Here is a 20,081-nt window from a genome sequence, read left to right as displayed (position 1 = left end):
GCAAATGTTGTGCCTTTGTTTAAAAAGGGCTGCAGGGAAAAGCCTGGGAACTACAGGCCAGTGAGCCTCACATCTACAGTGGGTAAATTGTTGGAAGGTACAGTTCTGGTCACCCTATTATAGAAAGGATATTATTAAACTAGAAAGAGTGCAGAATAGATTTACTAGGATGCTACCGGGACTTGATGGTTTGAGTTATAAGGAGAGGCTGGAAAGACTGGAACATTTTTCCCTGGAGTGTAGGAGGCTGAGGGGTGATCTTATAGAAGTCTATAAAATAATGCGGGGCATCGATCAGCTAGATAGTCAATATCTTTTCCCAAAGGTGAGGGAGTCTAAAACTAAAGGGCAGAGGTTTCAGGTGAGAGGGGAGAGATACAAAAGGGTCCAGAGGGGCAATTTTTTCACACAGAGGGTGGTGAGTGTCTGGAACAAGCTGCCAGAGGTAGTAGTAGAGGCGGGTACAATTTTGTCTTTTAAAAAGCAATTAGATAATTATATGGGTATCGAGGGATATGGGCCAAATGCGGACAATTGGGACTAGTTTAGGGGTTTAAAAAAAAGGGCGGAATGGACAAGTTGGGCTGAAGGGCCTGTTTCCATGCTGTAAACCTCTATGACTTTATGGGCCCGGTTTTACCATTGCGTACGGGTGCGAAAACTTGGTAAAGTCGGGCATGAGCCAATTAATGCGATCCGCGCCCGCGCAAATGCCCACTTTACTAAGGTCCGAAAATGGCCGCGATCTGAACCGTGCCCGAAATGGGGGCATGCATTTAAATTGAATTAATGAACTGCCTGCCCAATTTTACCAGCATTTCCCCCTTTACCATCACGTTCGCCCATCCAGATTCAGCGCAAAACAGCCATGCTCGGCAAAGGTCTGTTTCAGGTGCTCCAGCTTCTAAGGAGGTAAGAACTTCCAGCAGCTCTCTGACTCAGATCGGGGGTGGGAAGCGGGTCATAGAACATAGAACATTACAGCGCAGTACAGGCCCTTCGGCCCTCGATGTTGTGCCGACCAGTGAAACCGATCTAAAGCCCATCTAACCTACACTATTCCAACATCGTCAGATCATTCTCTGTTTGGGGGGGGGGGAGAGGGGAGGAGGAGGGAGGCCATTTGGATCTCTGGTGGGGGGGACAGGGGCAGGTGGGTCCCCTGCCACTCTGCGGGCGATCGGTGCGTGGGGGGGGGAAGGAGGACAGAGGGTTGCGATCGGTCTGGGTAGCGGGGGGTGGGTGGATAAGGGGGACAGTTATGTTGTGAGGGTGGGGCGATATCTGTGGGGGCCATTGCTCCCGCTTTTTGTTCCTGGGCTGCTTTATCCGCTTTTTGCGGCCCGGGAGTGATGTGATGGGGCGCGTTTTTCAAATCTTTTTCTTTCTGCGCACGCGCAGTTCAGAGCTCCAATCGGAGCTGCAGCGTTTCGGGCGCACTAAGCCCCGCCCACAGCATGATTCAGACCCATGATTCTTTTTCAGGCTAAGTGCGTATGGGGGCGCCTGAGAACAGATTTCCAAGTCGGATCTGAATTGTGCCCAGATTCAGCACTTAGAATCAAAATGGTAAAATCAGGCCCTATGAATAAAACTCTCTGGCTGAGATTCTCCAGCCTCCCAACCATGTGTCCCCCGCCCTTGGGAGCTGATGTGTTGGTTGCTGGCAGCGGGATTCTCTGTTTGCTATCGCGGCGGGACTGGAGAATCCCACTGGTTTTAACTGGAGAAAACTGGCCAATGCACTTGCTGCTTTCTTGCCCAGAATAAAACTACCCTTGGCACAGAGGTAATCAGTACTGTCACGCCCCGCGTGGGAATTCTAACGGGTGGGATAGAGCTATGCAAAGGTCCGTTTACCTTCAGTCTTTACGGAATGCGGCTGGAAATCCTGCCCCCGACTCAGGGAACTCCTTTCCCATTTTCTTCCAAAGTTCCCGTCAACAGGCACTCGGACAGTTTGTGCCTGTGATTCTGTGACCCCCTCAGGCTAATTTCAAGCAATTTGATTCTGTTTAATCTGACACAATCCCACTGGCCTTTCCTCAGCCTTGGTTAGCCAACATCTACATTTCCATATCCAATGTTGCAATGGTGGTTGTATATTAAACTTGGCTATATTTCTAGGGCTGACATTTTAATTTGATGTCATTTAGATTTCCTTCTCTACGACACTGCCACTGAGTAATTCCCTCTGGTTCCCCTGGATCCAGTGCCCAGGCTCCTCGCTGCTGGTTCCCCTGGATCCAGTTCCCAGGCTCCTCGCTGCTGGTTCCCCTGGATCCAGTGCCCAGGCTCCTCACTGCTGGTTCCCCTGGAAGAAGTTTAACAACACCAGGTTAAAGTCCAACAGGTTTATTTGGTAGCAAAAGCCACACAAGCTTTCGGAGCTCTTAGCCCCTTCTTCAGGTGAGTGGGAATTCTGTTCACAAACAGAGCTTATAAAGACAAAGGTCTGTTTATAAGCTTTATAAGCTCTGTTTGTGAACAGAATTCCCACTCACCTGAAGAAGGGGCTAAGAGCTCCGAAAGCTTGTGTGGCTTTTGCTACCAAATAAACCTGTTGGACTTTAACCTGGTGTTGTTAAACTTCTTACTGTGTTTACCCCAGTCCAACGCCGGCATCTCCACATCACGGTTTCCCTGGATCCAGTGCTGGAGAAAGCGTTACTCCTTCTGCACTCTATTCCAGGTTCCCAGTTCGCTCCTGACTGGATTTTATCAAAGCATCAACCCACAACAACATCACTCCCAAAGTCTGCAACCCAGCCCATGTCAGATATGCCTGGGGGGGTGGGGGGGGGTGCTGGGGCAGGGGTGATGCCCAGGCAGTGATGCCCAGGGGGTGCTGGCGGAGAGGGTGATAAGAACATAAGAAAATAAGAACTAGGAGCAGGAGTGGGCCATCTGGCCCCTCGAGCCTGCTCCGCCACTCAATAAGATCATGGTTGTTGATGCCCAGGGGGTGCTGGGGGAGGGGGTGATGCCCAGGGGGTACTGGGGGGCAGGGTGATGCAGGAGGGGGTGATGCCCAGGGGGTGCTGTGCCAGGCCAGTCACATGGCTGGTCCTCACTTAGTTCCTTTATGTGGAAAGTTGCAGCAGGTGACGGGATGGAAAGCTCTGGTGCCTTGGTCTCGGTTTCAATTTGCTGTTAACGCTGAATAATGTGTGTGTGAATTGTGCAGGATGAAGTTCTGCTACTTGCTGCTGTTGGCGATACTCGGTGGGGTATTTCACATTGGAAATTCGCAAGGTAAGAAATTCATTTCCCTCCGTTACAGCTGATTCCAGACCTGGGAAAGGATGCGGGCTCTGGCTCAGCTTCAGACAGGTGAGATTCCCAGTGTGATTGTATATCCGTGCAGACTGGGACAGGACAGAATGGGACAGTGACCAGGAACTGTGAGGTGGGGTGAGAGGGTGGGAGAGGGAGTGAGGGTGGGAGAGGGAGTGAGGGTGGGAGAGGATAGAGGGAGAGGGAGGGTGGGAGAGGGTGAAGGAGAGGGAGGGTGGGAGAGGTTGAAGGAGAGGGAGGGTGGGAGAGGGTGAAGGAGAGGGAGGGTGGGAGAGGGTGAAGGAGAGGGAGGGTGGGAGAGGGTGAAGGAGAGGGAGGGTGGGAGAGGGTGAAGGAGAGAGAGGGTGAAGGAGAGGGTGAGGGAGCGGGAGGGTGGGAGAGGGAGGGTGGGAGAGGGTGAAGGAGCGGGAGGGTGAGGGAACGGGAGGGTGAGGGAGAGGGAGAGTAGGAGAGGGTGAGGGAGAGGAGTGTGGGAGAGGGAGAGTAGGAGAGGGTGAGGGTGAGGGAGGGTGGGAGAGGGTGAGGGGGTGAGGGAGAGGGAGGGTGGGAGAGGGTGAGGGAGAGGGAGGGTGGGAGAGGGAGGGTGGGAGAGGGTGAGGGAGAGGGAGGGTGAGGGAGAGGGAGGGTGGGAGAGGGTGAGGGTGAGGGAGGGTGGGAGAGGGTGAGGGTGAGGGAGGGTGGGAGAGGGTGAGGGGGTGAGGGAGAGGGAGGGTGGGAGAGGGTGAGGGAGAGGGAGGGTGGGAGAGGGTGAGGGAGAGGGAGGGTGGGAGAGGGTGAGGGAGAGGGAGGGTGAGGGAGAGGGAGGGTGGGAGAGGGTGAGGGAGAAGGAGGGAGAGGGAGGGTGAGGGAGAGGGAGGGTGGGAGAGGGTGAGGGAGAGGGAGGGTGGGAGAGGGTGAGGGAGAGGGAGGGTGGGAGAGGGTGAGGGAGAGGGAGGGTGAGGGAGAGGGAGGGTGGGGAGAGGGTGAGGGAGAGGGAGGGTGGGAGAGGGTGAGGGAGAGGGAGGGTGAGGGAGAGGGAGGGTGAGGGAGAGGGAGGGTGGGAGAGGGTGAGGGAGAGGGAGGGTGGGAGAGGGTGAGGGAGAGGGAGGGTGGGAGAGGGTGAGGGAGAGGGAGGGTGGGAGAGGGTGAGGGAGAGGGAGGGTGGGAGAGGGTGAGGGAGAGGGAGGGTGGGAGAGGGTGAGGGTGAGGGAGGGTGGGAGAGGGTGAGGGAGAGGGAGGGTGGGAGAGGGTGAGGGTGAGGGAGGGTGGGAGAGGGTGAGGGAGGGTGGGAGAGGGAGAGGGAGGGTGGGAGAGGGAGAGGGAGGCTGGAAGCACAGCCAGTGCAGATAGGAGTGAAGCAGACTGGAGTTAAAGGGGTAACTGCATATTGATCTGTGTATTTGCAGAGAATCTTGCGGCTGGGGTACGTGCCACCCAGTCGACCACCTACAGGCGTTACGCAAATGCCAATAATGCCATTGATGGGAATCACGACAGTAACTTCAGGCATTCCTCCTGCAGCAGTACCTGTTGGCAGAGGAAGGCCTGGTGGCGGGTAGATCTGCAAACACATAATCGGATTTTTGTTGTAAGGATCACCAATCGGAACAAACAAGGACAACGACTAAATGGGGCACAAATTCGTATTGGAGATTCGCTGGAAAATAACGGAAACAGCAACACTCTGTAAATATATCCCACACCATCCATACGCTCTGTAAATATATCCCACACCATCCATACACTCTGTAAATATATCCCACACCATCCATACACTCTGTAAATATATCCCACACCATCCATACACTCTGTAAATATATCCCACACCATCCATACACTCTGTAAATATATCCCACACCATCCATACACTCTGTAAATATATCCCACACCATCCATAAACTCTGTAAATATATCCCACACCATCCATACACTCTGTAAATATATCCCACACCATCCATACACTCTGTAAATATATCCCACACCATCCATACGCTCTGTAAATATATCCCACACCATCCATACGCTCTGTAAATATATCCCACACCATCCATACGCTCTGTAAATATATCCCACACCATCCATACGCTCTGTAAATAGATCCCACACCATCCATACACTCTGTAAATATATCCCACACCATCCATAAACTCTGTAAATATATCCCACACCATCCATACGCTCTGTAAATATATCCCACACCATCCATACGCTCTGTAAATATATCCCACACCATCCATACGCTCTGTAAATATATCCCACACCATCCATACGCTCTGTAAATATATCCCACACCATCCATACGCTCTGTAAATATATCCCACACCATCCATACGCTCTGTAAATATATCCCACACCATCCATACACTCTGCAAATATATCCCACACCATCCATAAACTCTGTAAATATATCCCACACCATCCATACGCTCTGTAAATATATCCCACACCATCCATACGCTCTGTAAATATATCCCACACCATCCATACACTCTGTAAATATATCCCACACCATCCATACACTCTGTAAATATATCCCACACCATCCATACGCTCTGTAAATATATCCCACACCATCCATAAACTCTGTAAATATATCCCACACCATCCATACACTCTGTAAATATATCCCACACCATCCATAAACTCTGTAAATATATCCCACACCATCCATACGCTCTGTAAATATATCCCACACCATCCATAAACTCTGTAAATATATCCCACACCATCCATAAACTCTGTAAATATATCCCACACCATCCATACGCTCTGTAAATATATCCCACACCATCCATACGCTCTGTAAATATATCCCACACCATCCATACGCTCTGTAAATATATCCCACACCATCCATACACTCTGTAAATATATCCCACTCCATCCATACGCTCTGTAAATATATCCCACACCATCCATACGCTCTGTAAATATATCCCACACCATCCATACGCTCTGTAAATATATCCCACACCATCCATACGCTCTGTAAATATATCCCACACCATCCATACGCTCTGTAAATATATCCCGCACCATCCATACGCTCTGTAAATATATCCCACACCATCCATACGCTCTGTAAATATATCCCACACCATCCATACACTCTGTAAATATATCCCACACCATCCATACGCTCTGTAAATATATCCCACACCATCCATACGCTCTGTAAATATATCCCACACCATCCATACGCTCTGTAAATATATCCCACACCATCCATACGCTCTGTAAATATATCCCACACCATCCATACGCTCTGCAATCTATGAACTTTATAATCTGTCAGCTCTGTTATCGATACACTTTGTAACCGCCACCCATACCCACCACTATCTTTACCCACAATCGCGTATACCCCCACCAACTCTATCCCCCACAGCCTCCCCCCACTACCCTGCACTCTCTCCCTCTCACTGCAGGTTGTATTGATTCTGCGGCATGCAGTTAGCTGTGTCCTGAGTCTGCTGTGACCATTGTAGAAGATTGCAGAGTGCTGTACAGATTTGTATTGGGGACAACTCTAATCAGTATTCCCACATTGTCTCCTTCAGCTGTGCCACCATCAGATCTATTGCCAATGGAGCTACTGAGGAGTTTTTCTGTAGCTCTCCACGAGGGGTGCATGGTCGCTATGTCAACATCGCCCTCCCAAGTCATCTTCGTTCACCTCTGACTCTATGTGAGGTGGAAGTGTACGGATTCCATGATCCTCACTGATTGTGCTGTTGCTGTGGGTATGGACCGATTCCTCCTTCATTCTTTACTTCTCTATTTGAGCTCAGTAGCTCCAGTTCAGAGATAGCTGTCTCCCCTCGGATCTCCCTGGGGCTGTTGGCCTTCTCCATGGTGTAAGGAGGTTGCCATCTCACCAATCTGGATTCAAGGGGATACGCAGGCTGCTGGGACTGAGCACTGAATTTCTGGAGATATAAATCCCAGCTCCTGCCCCCTTTTCCAGATGAATTTTATCCGGCTGATGTAAGCAGACGCACACAGGTCGGGTATCAGTTACAGTGGATGTAACGTGGACAAAGCTTTCCTCAAATGGGCCACAGCTGCTCACACACAGGGCCCGATTTTACCATTTTGATTCAAAGTGCTGAATCTGGGCACAATTCAGATCCGAATTGGAAGTCTGTTCCCAGGCTCCCCGATACGCACATAGCCTGAAAATGAATTGCGGGTCTGAATCACGATGTGGGCGGGGCTTATCGCGCCCGAAACGCTGCAGCTTCAATCGGAGCTCTGAACTGCACATGTGCAGTGAGAATACAATGTGAAAAACACTCCCCTGTCACATCTCTCCTGGGCCACAAAAAGCGGATAAAGCGGGAGTGAAAAGCGGGAGCGATGGCCCCCACAGATATGGCCTCACCCCCACAACATAACTGTCCCTCTTATCCATCCACCCCCCCCGCCCCCCCGCTACCCAGACCGATCGCGACCCTCTGCCCCCCTTTTTCTCCCCCACTGATCACCTGCAGAGTGGCAACGGTCCCCCCCCCACCCCTTTCCACCCACCAGAGATCCATCTGGCCTCCCTCACCACCCCTCCCCCCCCAACCCCCCCCCCCCGCAGAGAATGATCTGGCCCGCTTCCCCCCCCCGATCTGAGTCAGAGAGCCATTGGAAGATCTGAACTTACCCCTTCAGCAGATGGAGCGCCCGAAACAGGCCTTTGCCGAGCAGGTCTGTTTTGCGCTGAATCTGGACGCGGGAACACGGTGGTAAAGGGGGAAATGCTGGTAAAGTTGGGCGGGCAGCTCATTAATTCAATTTAAATATATGCAAATGCATTTAAATCGCCGTTGTGCCCGTTTTGGATCGCGGCCATTTGTGGGCCTTGGTAAAGTGGGCATCTGTGTGGATTGGGCTAATCCCCTCACGCCCGACTTCACCACGTTTTCACGCCTGAAAACGGGTGCTATGCAATGGTACAATTGGGCCCACAGTCTCAGCTTTTCCTGTTAACTGTTCCCTCACTAACCACTTCCCCATTGAATGAAATCCAATCAGTTTGTTCCTTTATATTTGTGGATTTAATCAGCCCCAAACAGCGGAATCTGTCAAAACTACACAGCAAGAGGAAGAGCTTCAACTTAAAATTAGACAATCCTTCCACCCTCCGTTCCGTCCTCCACCCCCTCCATCCCCTCTGCAATTCAGTCATGGTATAGTCACTGGACTTGTGGTCCAAAGATTCAGGGTAATAAGACCATTAAAAAATAGCAGGTCATTTGGCCCCTGGAGCCTGCGCCGCCATTCAGTAGAATCATGTCTGATCCACCGTTCCTCATGTCTGCTTTCCTGCCCTTTCCCCATAACCCTCGATTCCCTTTCTGATCAAAAATCTATCTCAGCCTTAACTATACACAAGGACTCTGCCCCCTCAGTTAAAAAGTTTATTTATTAGTGTCACAAGTAAGGCTTACTTTAACACTGCAATGAAGTTACTATGAAATCCCCCTAGTTGCCACACTCCGGCACCTGAGCTCCCTGTGGCAAGGAGTTCCAAAGACTCTCCACCCTCAGAGGAAACTCCTCCTCATCTCAGTCTTAAATTGGTGCCCTTTTATTCTGAGACTGGGCCTCTGGCCCTAGACTCTCCCATGAGGGGAAACATCCTCTCAGCATTTACCCTGTCAAACCCCTTCAGAATCCTCTATGTTTCAATGAGATCATCTCTCATTATTCTAAATTCCAATGAGTCCCAACCTGTTTAACCTTTCCTCATAAGACAATCCTTCCACACCAGGGGTCATCCTAGTGAACCTTCTCTGAACTGCCTCCAATCAAATAATACCTTTCCTTCAATAGGGGAACCAAAGCTGCTCCCAGTGCTCCAGATTTGGTCTCACCAGCACCTTGTACAGCTGCAGCAAGACTTCCCCATTCTTACACTCCAACCCCCTTGAAATAGGGGCCAGCATTCCATTACCCTTCCTGATTACCTGCTGTACCTGTGCGAGCTTTCATGCTCAAGTCCCCCCCACGCCGCTTTGTGCTGCAGCTTTCTGCGCTGGGAACCAGGTTCGAATCCCACCACGGCAGATGGTGAAAATAAAATTCTACTGATGATCATGAAACCATTGTGGTAAAAACCCATCTGGTTCACTAATGTCCTTTAGGGAAGGAAATCTGCTGTCCTTACCCAGTCTGACTCCAGAGCCACAGCAATGTGGTTGACTTTTAGCTGCCCTCAGGTAAAGGACAATTAGAGATGATGGGCAATGAATACCAAGCCCAGAGCCCATGAATGAATTGAAAAGGCGGCCCTGGTGTAACCAATCAGAAGGACAGTCCTCTCACAGCACCAGTGATTGGCTTTGGTTGGTGACATCATTGCTGACAAATTCCAGAAATCATCCCAATCAATTCTTTGCGCATTTGAAGCATTTTCAGATTAACTGGATACTTTTCCTGTTGTTTTGTTTTACCAGGGAATCCAATCTGAACTCGCCGCTTGTTTGGGACGATCCACTTTGTGCTTTGAGCTTATGCGACCAGTCCAGATCATTATCAGCTGCTCTCCCTGGAGAGACCACGCTCTCTGCAATGCTGCTTCTAGTAATCATTTCACACAATGAGTCTGCCTCCAAACTTCCTGCAACACACCCGGGAACAGAGGGAATTTCTTTCCAATCAAGCAACATTCCCAGTCAATCACAGGCTGAAGGACGGGGCTCAGAGACCAGGGGACAAACGGCAGAGAATGATTCTGTAAAACACTGTGTTCCCAACACAGGAACACAGAAAGGTGGATCAATCCCACCTCTGTCCCACTGGCTGGCAACGGGAATCCAACTTGAATGGTAAACTTACAGCTCTGGAGAAACCAGGATTCATCCTGGAGTCCGTGCAGTTTCTCCCCATCAGTGAGTGTGTGAATACCGATTGAGTATTGACTCTGGGTCTGCTGCAGTTCCAGTTCTATCAGGATGTGTGTACAACCTATAAACCTTTCTGTTCCTTGAGGAAAAATCATGAATAAAATTGCTGATTGCAGATCATTGTTACTGTGTCTGTCCTGTTTACCAATCACCCACAGGAATCTCACCAACTCGAAGAAAATTACAGCACAGGAACAGGTCCTTCGGCCCTCCAAGCCTGCACCGACCATGCTGTCCAACTTAACTAAAACCCCCTATCCTTCTGGGGACCATACCTTTCTATTCCCATCCTATTCATATGTTTATCAAGATGCCCCTTAAAAGTCACTACCGTATCCGCTTCCAGTACCTCCCCCGGCAACGAGTTCCAGGCACCCACTACTCTCTGTGTAAAGAATCTGCCTCGTACACCTCCTTTAAACCTTGTCCCTCGCACCTTAAATCTGTGCCCCCTAGTAATTGACTCTTCCACCCTGGGAAAAAGCTTCTGACTATCCACTCTGTCCATGCCTCTCATAATCTTGTAGACTTCTATCAGGTCGCCCCTCAACCTGTTGTTCCAGTGAGAACAAACCAAGTTTCTCCAACCTCTCCTCATAGCTAATCCCCTCCATACCAGGCAACATCCTGGTAAATTGGATGGAAGGTAAGGGAGGTGGTGCAGCTCTGATATTTAAGGATGATATCAGGGTGGTAGTGAGAGATGGTATAGGTTCTATGGAGAAAAAGGTTGAATCCATTTGGGTGGAAATTCGAAACAGTGAGAAAAAGTCACTGATAGGCGCAGTCTATAGGCCACCAAATAATGACATCATGGTGGGGCCAGAAATAAACAAAGTAATAACTGACGCGTGTAAAAATGGTACAGCAATTATCATGGGGGATTCTAATCTACATATCAATTGGTCAAACCAGGTCGGTCAGGCAGCCTTGAGGAGGAGTTCATAGAATGTATCCGCGATAGCTTCCTTGAACAGAATGTAATGGAACCGACGAGGGAGCAAGCTATCCTAGATCTGGTCCTGTGTAATGAGACCAGAATAATTAATGATCTTACAGTTAGGGATCCTCTTGGAAGAAGCGATCACAGTATGGTTGAATTTAAAATACAGATGGAGCGTGAGAAGGTAAAATCCAATCCCAGTGTCTTGTGCTTAAACAAAGGAGACTACAATGGGATGAGGGAGGAGTTGGCTCAGGTAGACTGGGAGCAAAGATTTTACGGTGTGACAATTGAGGAACAGTGGAGGACTTTCAAAGCGATCTTTCACTGTGCTCAGCAAAAGTATATACCAGTGATAAGGAAGGACTGTAGAAAAAGAGATAATCGGCCACGGATATCTAAGGAAATAAAGGAGGGTATCAAATTGAAAGAAAATGCATACAAAGTGGCAAAGATTAGTGGGAACCTAGAGGATTGGGAAATCTTTAAAGGTCAGTAGAAAGCCATGAAAAAAGCAATAAAGAAAGGTAAGGTAAAATGGATTATGAGAGTAAACTAGCTCAGAATATAAAAACAGAGAGCAAAAGTTTCCACAAATATATAAAACAAAAAAGAGTGGCAAAAGTAAACATTGGTCCTTTAGAGGATGAGAAGGGGGATGTAATAACTGGAAATGAGAAAATGGCTGAGGCATTGAACAGGTATTTTGTCGGTCTTCACAGTGGAAGACACAAATAACATGCCAAACATTGATGACAGGAAGGCGATGGCAGGTGAGAACCTAGAAACTATCATTATCACGAAAGAGGTAGTGTTGGGCAAGTTAATGGGGGCTAAAGGTAGACAAGCCTCCTGGTCCTGATGGAATGCATCCCAGGGTACTAAAAGAGATGGCGGGGGAAATAGCAAATGCACTCGTGGTAATTTACCAAAATTCGCTGGACTCTGAGGTGGTTCCCGCAGATTGGAAAACAGCAAATGTGACGCCACTGTTTAAAAAAGGAGGTAGACAAAAGGCGGGTAACTATAGGCCGGTTAGCTTAACTTCTGTAGTAGGGAAAATGCTTGAATCTATCATCAAGGAAGAAATAGCGAGACATCTGGATATAAATTGTCCCATTGGTAAGAAGCAGCATGGGTTCATGAAGGGCGGGTCATGTTTGACTAATTTGGTGGAATTCGTTGAGAATCCTAAAGAGTATTGTTCGGAAAAGGGATCTGGGTGTACAGGTACACAGGTCACTGAAAGTGGCAATGCAGGTGGAGAAGGTAGTCAAGGAGACATACGGCATGCTTGCCTTCATCGGCCGGGGTATTGAGTTTAAAAATTGGCAAGTCATGTTGCAGCTTTATAGAACCTTAGTTAGGACACACTTGGAATATAGTGTTCAATTCTGGTCACCACACTACCAGAAGGATGTGGAGGCTTTGGAGAGGGTACAGAAAAGATTTACCAGGATGTTGCCTGGTATGGAGGGCATTAGCTATGAGGAGAGGTTGGAGAAACTTGGTTTGTCCTCACTGGAGCGACGAAGATTGAGGGGTGACCTGATAGAAGTCTACAAGATTATGAGAGGCATGGACAGAGTGGATAGACAGAAGTTTTTTCACAGGGTGGAAGAGTCAATTACTAGGGGGCACAGGTTTAAGGTGCGAGAGGCAAGGTTTAAAAGAGATGTACGAGGCAGATTTTTTACACAGTGGGTGCCTGGAACTCGTTGCCGGGGGAGGTAGTGGAAACGGATATGGTAGTGACTTTTAAGGGGCGTCTTGACAAATACATGAATAGAATGGGAATAGAGGAATATGGTCCCTGGAAGGGTAAGGGGTTTTAGTTAAGTCAGGCAGCATGGTCGGTGCAGGCTTGGAGGGCCGAAGGGCCTGTTCCTGTGCTGTACTTTTCTTTGTTCTTTGTTCTTTATTACATGTGCAGTGGACAATGGGGAACCTGTGGATGTGGTGTATCTGGATTTCCAGAAGGCATTTGACAAGGTGCTGCACCAAAGACTGCGACATAAGATAAAGGTGCATGGTGTTACGGGTAATGTATTAGCATGGATAGAGGATTGGTTAACTAACAGAAAGCAAAGAGTGGGGGTAAATGGTTGGCGATCAGTGACTAGTGGTGTGCCTCAGGGATCAGTGTTGGGACCACAATTGTTTCCGATTTACACAGATGATTTGGAGTTGGGAACCAAGTGTAGTGTGTTAAAATTCGCAGATGACACTAAGGTGAGTGGCAGAGCGAAGTGTGCAGAGGATGCTGAAAGTCTGCAAAGGGATATAGATAGTCTAAGTGAGTGGGCGAGGGTCTGGCAGATGGAATACAATGTTGGTAAATGTGAAGTCATCCATTTTGGTAGGAATAACAGCAAAATGGACTATTATTTAAATGGTAAAAAATTGCAGGATGCTGCTGTGCAGAGGGACCTGGGTGTCCTTGTGCAGGAATCTCAAGGAGTTGGTTTGCAGGTGCAGCAGATAATTAAGAAGGCAAATGGAATTTTGTCCTTCATTGCTCGAGGGATGGAGTTTAAAAACAGTGAGATTATGTTACAGCTGTATAAGGTGCTGGTGAGGCCACACCTGGAGTACTGTGTACAGTTTTGGTCTCCTTACTTGAGAAAGGATATACTGGCACTGGAGGGGGTGCAGAGGAGATTCACGAGGTTGATTCCGGAGTTGAGAGTGTTGGCTTATGAGGAGAGACTGAATAGACTGGGGTTATACTCATTGGAATTCAGAAGAATGAGTGAGGTCTGATAGAAACATATAAGATTATGAAGGGAATAGATAAGATAGAAGCAGGGAAGTTGTTTCCACTGGCGGGTGAAACTAGAACTAGGGGGCATAGCCTCAAAATAAGGGGAAGCCGATTTAGGACTGAGTTGAGGAGGAACTTCTTCACACAAAGGGTTGTGAATCTGTGGAATTCCCTGCCCAGTGAAGCAGTTGAGGCTACCTCATTGAATGTTTTTAAGGCAAGGATAGATACATTTTTGAACAGTAAAGGAATTAAGGGTTATGGTGAGCGAGCGGGTAAGTGGAGCTGAGTCCACAAAAAGATCAGCCATGATCTTATTGAATGGCGGAGCAGGCTCGAGGGGCCAGATGGCTTACTCCTGCTCCTAGTTCTTATGTTCTTAAATCTTTTCTGTACCCTCTCCAAAGCCTCCACATCCTTCTGGTAGTGTGGCGACCAGAATTGAACACTATATTCCACGTGCGACCTCACTAAGGTTCTATAAAGCTGCAACATGACTGGCCAATTTTTAAACTCAATGCCCCGGCCGATGAAGGCAAGCATGCCGTATGCCTTCTTGACTACCTTCTCCACCTGCATTGCCACTTTCAGTGACCTGTGTACCTGTACACCCAGATCCCTTTACGCCAGTCACCCTCAATCCCACTCAATGGGGGCGAGTCTCCCATCCTGTTGCGGTAATTTTCTAGTGCAGCGGGCTGGGAGATTCCGCATCGACCGATTCGCGTGAGCGTTCCCGCCCTATTTGCATCTTCCAACTCACGTGTTTTGGCGACGATGGAACCCCGCCAAAAATCAGCGTTACCGTCATTTGCACATGTTTACACCACCTTAGCATCTGATTCGCGGGTCTGAAACAGCAATCTCTGGCCTCATTAGTATCTCCCACCTCTCTGACATCAGGTCACTTTGGTACGGTTTACACTCGGTATATAAACGTCGGGAGTTGGCAAGGCAACGCTGAACAGGACTGAGGAGGTGGTTTTGATGGAGATGCAGCCCCTGGAGCGCTGGGGAGGTTGGGGGCAGGACCTGGAGGTTTGCTGCTCTCAGTCTGGAGCTTCCTGCAGATGCTCCGGTTCTGTGCGCTGGCCCTGTGGGGTGGGGTGGGCTCGTAATGGGTAGCTGGCCAGGCCGCTCTCTGCACCCACTGTGTTCACTTGCTCTGGCTGTGGGGTGAGGGACTTTACTAAGTGCTGGTGGGGCTGCAGCTTCCAGGTCCAGGGATGATCCATTCTTCTGGTTGGGTGGGATGAGGGACTTCACTGACACTGGGGTTTTAGGGAATGGGGGGGCAGGGGCATCATCTACAAACCTACTAACCATGCCCCCTATATTCTCATCCAAATCATTAATATAAATGACAAATAACAGTGGACCCAGCACTGATCCCTGAGGCACACCGCTGGTCACAGGCCTCCAGTTTGAAAAACAACTCTCTACAACCATCCTTTGGCTTCTGTCAAGAAGCCAATTTTGTATCCATTTAGATACCTCACCCTGGATCCCGTGAGATTTAACTTTATGCAACAACCTACCATGCAGTACCTTGTCAAAGGCCTTGCTAAAGTCCATGTAGACAACATCAACTGCACTGCCCTCATCTACCTTCTTGGTTACCCCTTCAAAAAACTCAATCAAATTTGAGAGACATGATTTTCCACTCACAAAGCCATGCTGACTGTCCCTAATCAGTCCTTGCGTCTCTAAATGCCTGTAGATCCTGTCTCTCAAAATACCTTCCAACAACTTCCCCACCACAGATGTGAGGCTCACTGGCCTGTAGTTCCCAGGCTTTTCCCTGCAGCCCTTTTTAAACAAAGGCACAACATTTGCCACTCTCCAATCTTCAGGCACCTCACCCGTGACTATCGATGATTCAAATATCTCGGCTAGGGGACCCGCAATTTCCTCCCTAGCCACCCACAATGTCCTGGGATATACTTCATCAGGTCCCAGGGATTTATCTACCTTGATGCGCTTTAAGACTTCCCGCACCTTCTTCTCTGCCCACTGAGGTGGTGGAGGCTACCTCGCTGAATATGTTTAAAGCGCGGATGGATGGATTCCTGATCGGTAAGGGAATTAAGGGTTATGGGGATCAGGCGGGTAAGTGGTACTGATCCACGTCAGATCAGCCATGATCTTATTGAATGGCGGGGCAGGCTCGAGGGGCGAGATGGCCTACTCCTGCTCCTATTTCTTATGTTCTTATATGTACACTCCTCAAGACATCATTTATTTCCTCAAGTTCCCTAACATCCATGCTTTTCTCAACAGTAAACACTGATGAGAAATATTCATTTAGGATCTGACCCATCTCTTGTGGATCCGCACATAGATGACCTTGTTGATCCTTAAGAGGCCCTACTCTCTCCCTTGTTACTCTTTTACATAGAACATAGAACAGTACAGCACAGAACAGGCCCTTCGGTCCACGATGTTGTGCCGAGCTTTGTCTGAAACCCAGATCAAGCTATTTCCTCCCTATCATCCCGAAGTGCTCCATGTGCCTATCCAATAGCTTCTTAAATGTTCCTGAAGTTTCTGACTCCACTATCCCTGCAGGCTGTCCATTCCACACCCAACCACTCTGAATAAAAAACCTACCTCGGACATCCTTCCTATATCTCCCACCATGAACCCTATAGTTATGCCCCCTCGTTACTGCTCCATTTCCCGAGGAAATAGCCTTTGAACGTTCACTCTATCTATCCCCCTCATCATCTTATAAACCTCTATCAAGTCTCCTCTCAACCTCCTCCGCTCCAAAGAGAAAAGCCCAAGTTCCCTCAACCTTTCCTCATAAGACCTACCGTCCAAACCAGGCAGCATCCTGGTAAATCTCCTTTGCACTCTGAATCACCTCACATTTATCAGGGTTAAACTCCATTTGCCATTTTTCAGCCCAGGTCTGCATCCTATCTATGTCTCTTTGCAGCCTACAACAGCCCTCCACCTCATCCACTCCTCCAATTTTGGTTTCATCAGCAAATTTACTGATCCACCCTTCAGCTCCCTCCTCCAAGTCATTTCTAAAAATTACAAATAGCAGAGGACCAATCACTGATCCCTGTGGCACTCCGCTGGTAACCGGTTTCCCGTCTGAAAATTTTCCATCCACCACCACCCTCTGACTTCTGTTAGATAGCCAGTTACCTATCCAATCGGCCAACTTTCCCTCTATAAGACCATAAGACCATAAGACATAGGAGCGGAAGTAAGGCCATTCGGCCCATCGAGTCCACTCCACCATTCAATCATGGTTGATTTCAACTCCATTTACCCGCTCTCTCCCCATAGCCCTTAATTCCTCGAGAAATCAAGAATTTATCAATTTCTGTCTTGAAGACGCTCAACGTCTCGGCCTCCACAGCCCTCTGTGGCAATGAATTCCACAGACCCACCACTCTCTGGCTGAAGAAATTTCTCCTCATCTCTGTTCTAAAGTGACTCCCTTTTATTCTAAGGCTGTGCCCCCGCGTCCTAGTCTCCCCTGTTAATGGAAACAACTTCCCTACGTCCATCCTATCTAAGCCGTTCATTATCTTGTAAGTTTCTATCAGATCTCCCCTCAACCTCCTAAACTCCAATGAATATAATCCCACGATCCTCAGACGTTCATCGTATGTCAGGCCTACCATTCCTGGGATCATCCGTGTGAATCTCCGCTGGACCCGCTCCAGTGCCAGTATGTCCTTCCTGAGGTGTGGGGCCCAAAATTGCTCACAGTACTCCAAATGGGGCCTAACCAGTGCTTTATAAAGCCTCAGAAGTACATCCCTGCTTTTGTATTCCAAGCCTCTTGAGATAAATGACAACATTACATTTGCTTTCTTAATTACGGACTCAACCTGCAAGTTTACCTTTAGAGAATCCTGGACTAGGACTCCCAAGTCCCTTTGCACTTTAGCATTATGAATTTTGTCACCGTTTAGAAAATAGTCCATGCCTCTATTCTTTTTTCCAAAGTGTACGACCTCGCACTTGCCCACGTTGAATTTCATCAGCCACTTCTTGGACCACTCTCCTAAACTGTCTAAATCTTTCTGCAGCCTCCCCACCTCCTCAATACTACCTGCCCCTCCACCTATCTTTGTATCATCGGCAAACTTGGCCAGAATGCTCCCAGTCCCGTCATCTAGATCGTTAATATATAAAGAGAACAGCTGTGGCCCCAACACTGAACCCTGCGGGACACCACTTGTCACCGGTTGCCATTCTGAGAAAGAACCTTTTATCCCAACTCTCTGCCTTCTGTCTGACAGCCAATCGTCAATCCATGTTAGTACCTTGCCTCGAATACCTTGGGCCCTTATTTTACTCAGCAGTCTCCCGTGAGGCACTTTGTCAAAGGCCTTTTGGAAGTCAAGATAGATAACATCCATTGGCTCTCCTTGGTCTAACCTATTTGTTATCTCTTCAAAGAACTCTAACAGGTTTGTCAGGCACGACCTCCCCTTACTAAATCCATGCTGACTTGTCTTAATCCGACCCTGCACTTCCAAGAATTTAGAAATCTCATCCTTAACGATGGATTCTAGAATTTTGCCAACAACTGAGGTTAGGCTAATTGGCCTATAATTTTCCATCTTTTTTCTTTATCCCACACATCCTCACTTTCTTCATAAGCCGACCATGGGGGACTTTATCAAACGCCTTACTTAAATCCATGTATATGACATCAACTGCCCTACCTTCATCAACACACTTAGTTACCTCCTCAAAAAATTCTATCAAATCTGTGAGGTACGACTTGCCCTTCACAAATCCGTGCTGACTATCCCGGATTAATCCGCATCTTTCTAAATGGTCGTAAATTCTATCCCTAAGGACCTTTTCCATCAACTTACTGACCACCGAAGTAATACTAACCGGCCTATAATTACCAGGGTCATTTCTGGGAACAAGGTGTTCAGAAAAGATAGGAGAAGAAGGAAATGTGGAGGGAGGTATTGTTGGCTAAGGAGCGCATTGCAGTGTTGGAGAACGAGGATGTCCCAGAGGACCCGGGACAGAATCAGTTTGTCTGGAGCTAAGGAACTAAAAGGGTTCAATGACATTGCTCGGTGTAGTCTATAAACCACCAACTAGTGAGAAGGATGGAGAGGAACAAAGCTGCAGGGAAATTCCAGAGAGATGCAAACATTATAGAGTAGCTATAATAGGAGACCTTAATTACCCAAGCGTAGGCTGGGACAGTAGGAATGTGGGGGTCAGAGAAGGACTAAAGTTCTTAGCTTGTGTTCAGGAAAATTTTCTCCAGCAGTGTGTGTCCAGCCCAGCAGGAAAGGGTGCACTGTTGGACCTGATTCTTGGAGATGAAATGGGCCAGGTCGGTCAAGTGTTAGCGGGGGACATTTAGGAAACAGTGATCATTGTATTGTAAGGTTTAGAATGATAACAGACAATCCAGAGTAAAATAATTAACTGGGGGAGAGCCGACTTCAATGGGGCAAGGATGGAGCTGGGCCGGTTAAACCGGAATGAAAGGTTCGCAGGAAAAACTGTCACTGAACAATGGGTGACCTTCACAACAGAAATGGTCCAGACACAGTCAAGGTACATTCCCTTCCAAGGGAAAGGTAAGGCAAGCTAATCCACTGCCCCCGGATGGAAAGGAGATTGGAATTAAGACAAGGAAGAAAAGGTGTGCTTGTGACAGGTGTCAGGTGGAAAATGGAGATGAGAATCAATAGAAATTCAAGAGGTTCAGAGGTTAGAATGTAACCAGTGATAACTTTGTATCGAATGTAATGTGACCAATGGTAACAAGATGTAAGAGTCAGCTGACCCAGTAAACCATGGAACCAATTACAGAATGATGTAATTACATGGGCGCAATCTTACCGGCCATTTGCGCCCTGCTCTCGCTGCAAACAAGGACGGAGAATTTGGCGCTCAGCCAAATCTCCAATCACTGCAACAGGGCCAGAAAATCCTGCCGGCGTGAACAGCCAGAAAATTCTGCCCCATGGTGATGGTCAGCTGACTCACTATAAATAAGAACCTGTTGGGAATTGTGGGTTATTTGGATTGGCCCAGGGTGAAGCCCCAAGTTTGGAGCAATGAAGTTTCTTTATTAAACCCTTTCTTTGATTTGTAAGTTGGAGTAAGTTTTGTTCTATTTTTCTTGTCTGTATTTGAAGAGTTCCTTCTGAGTAAACATTGGCAGCAGAGGAAATCCCATCGTAACTCG

At 48.3% G+C, this 20,081-nt stretch overlaps 1 protein-coding gene across 1 annotated transcript; it reads left to right on the top strand.

Annotated features, from left to right (window-relative positions):
- Positions 1-823: 823 nt before the first annotated feature.
- LOC144488678 (fucolectin-like) lies at positions 824-10,294 on the top strand. The gene is made up of 5 exons (XM_078206769.1): positions 824-912; positions 3,188-3,255; positions 4,683-4,962; positions 6,837-7,019; positions 9,726-10,294. Exons 1-4 carry the CDS (start codon positions 869-871, stop codon positions 7,000-7,002), a joined length of 558 nt encoding a protein of 185 aa, XP_078062895.1. The 5' UTR covers positions 824-868; the 3' UTR covers positions 7,003-7,019; positions 9,726-10,294.
- Positions 10,295-20,081: the final 9,787 nt, after the last annotated feature.

Source organism: Mustelus asterias, unplaced genomic scaffold (genome assembly GCF_964213995.1).
Source record: "Mustelus asterias unplaced genomic scaffold, sMusAst1.hap1.1 HAP1_SCAFFOLD_1764, whole genome shotgun sequence".
Classification (NCBI taxonomy): domain Eukaryota; kingdom Metazoa; phylum Chordata; class Chondrichthyes; order Carcharhiniformes; family Triakidae; genus Mustelus; species Mustelus asterias.
This window is presented reverse-complemented; position numbering and strand designations above follow the sequence as displayed.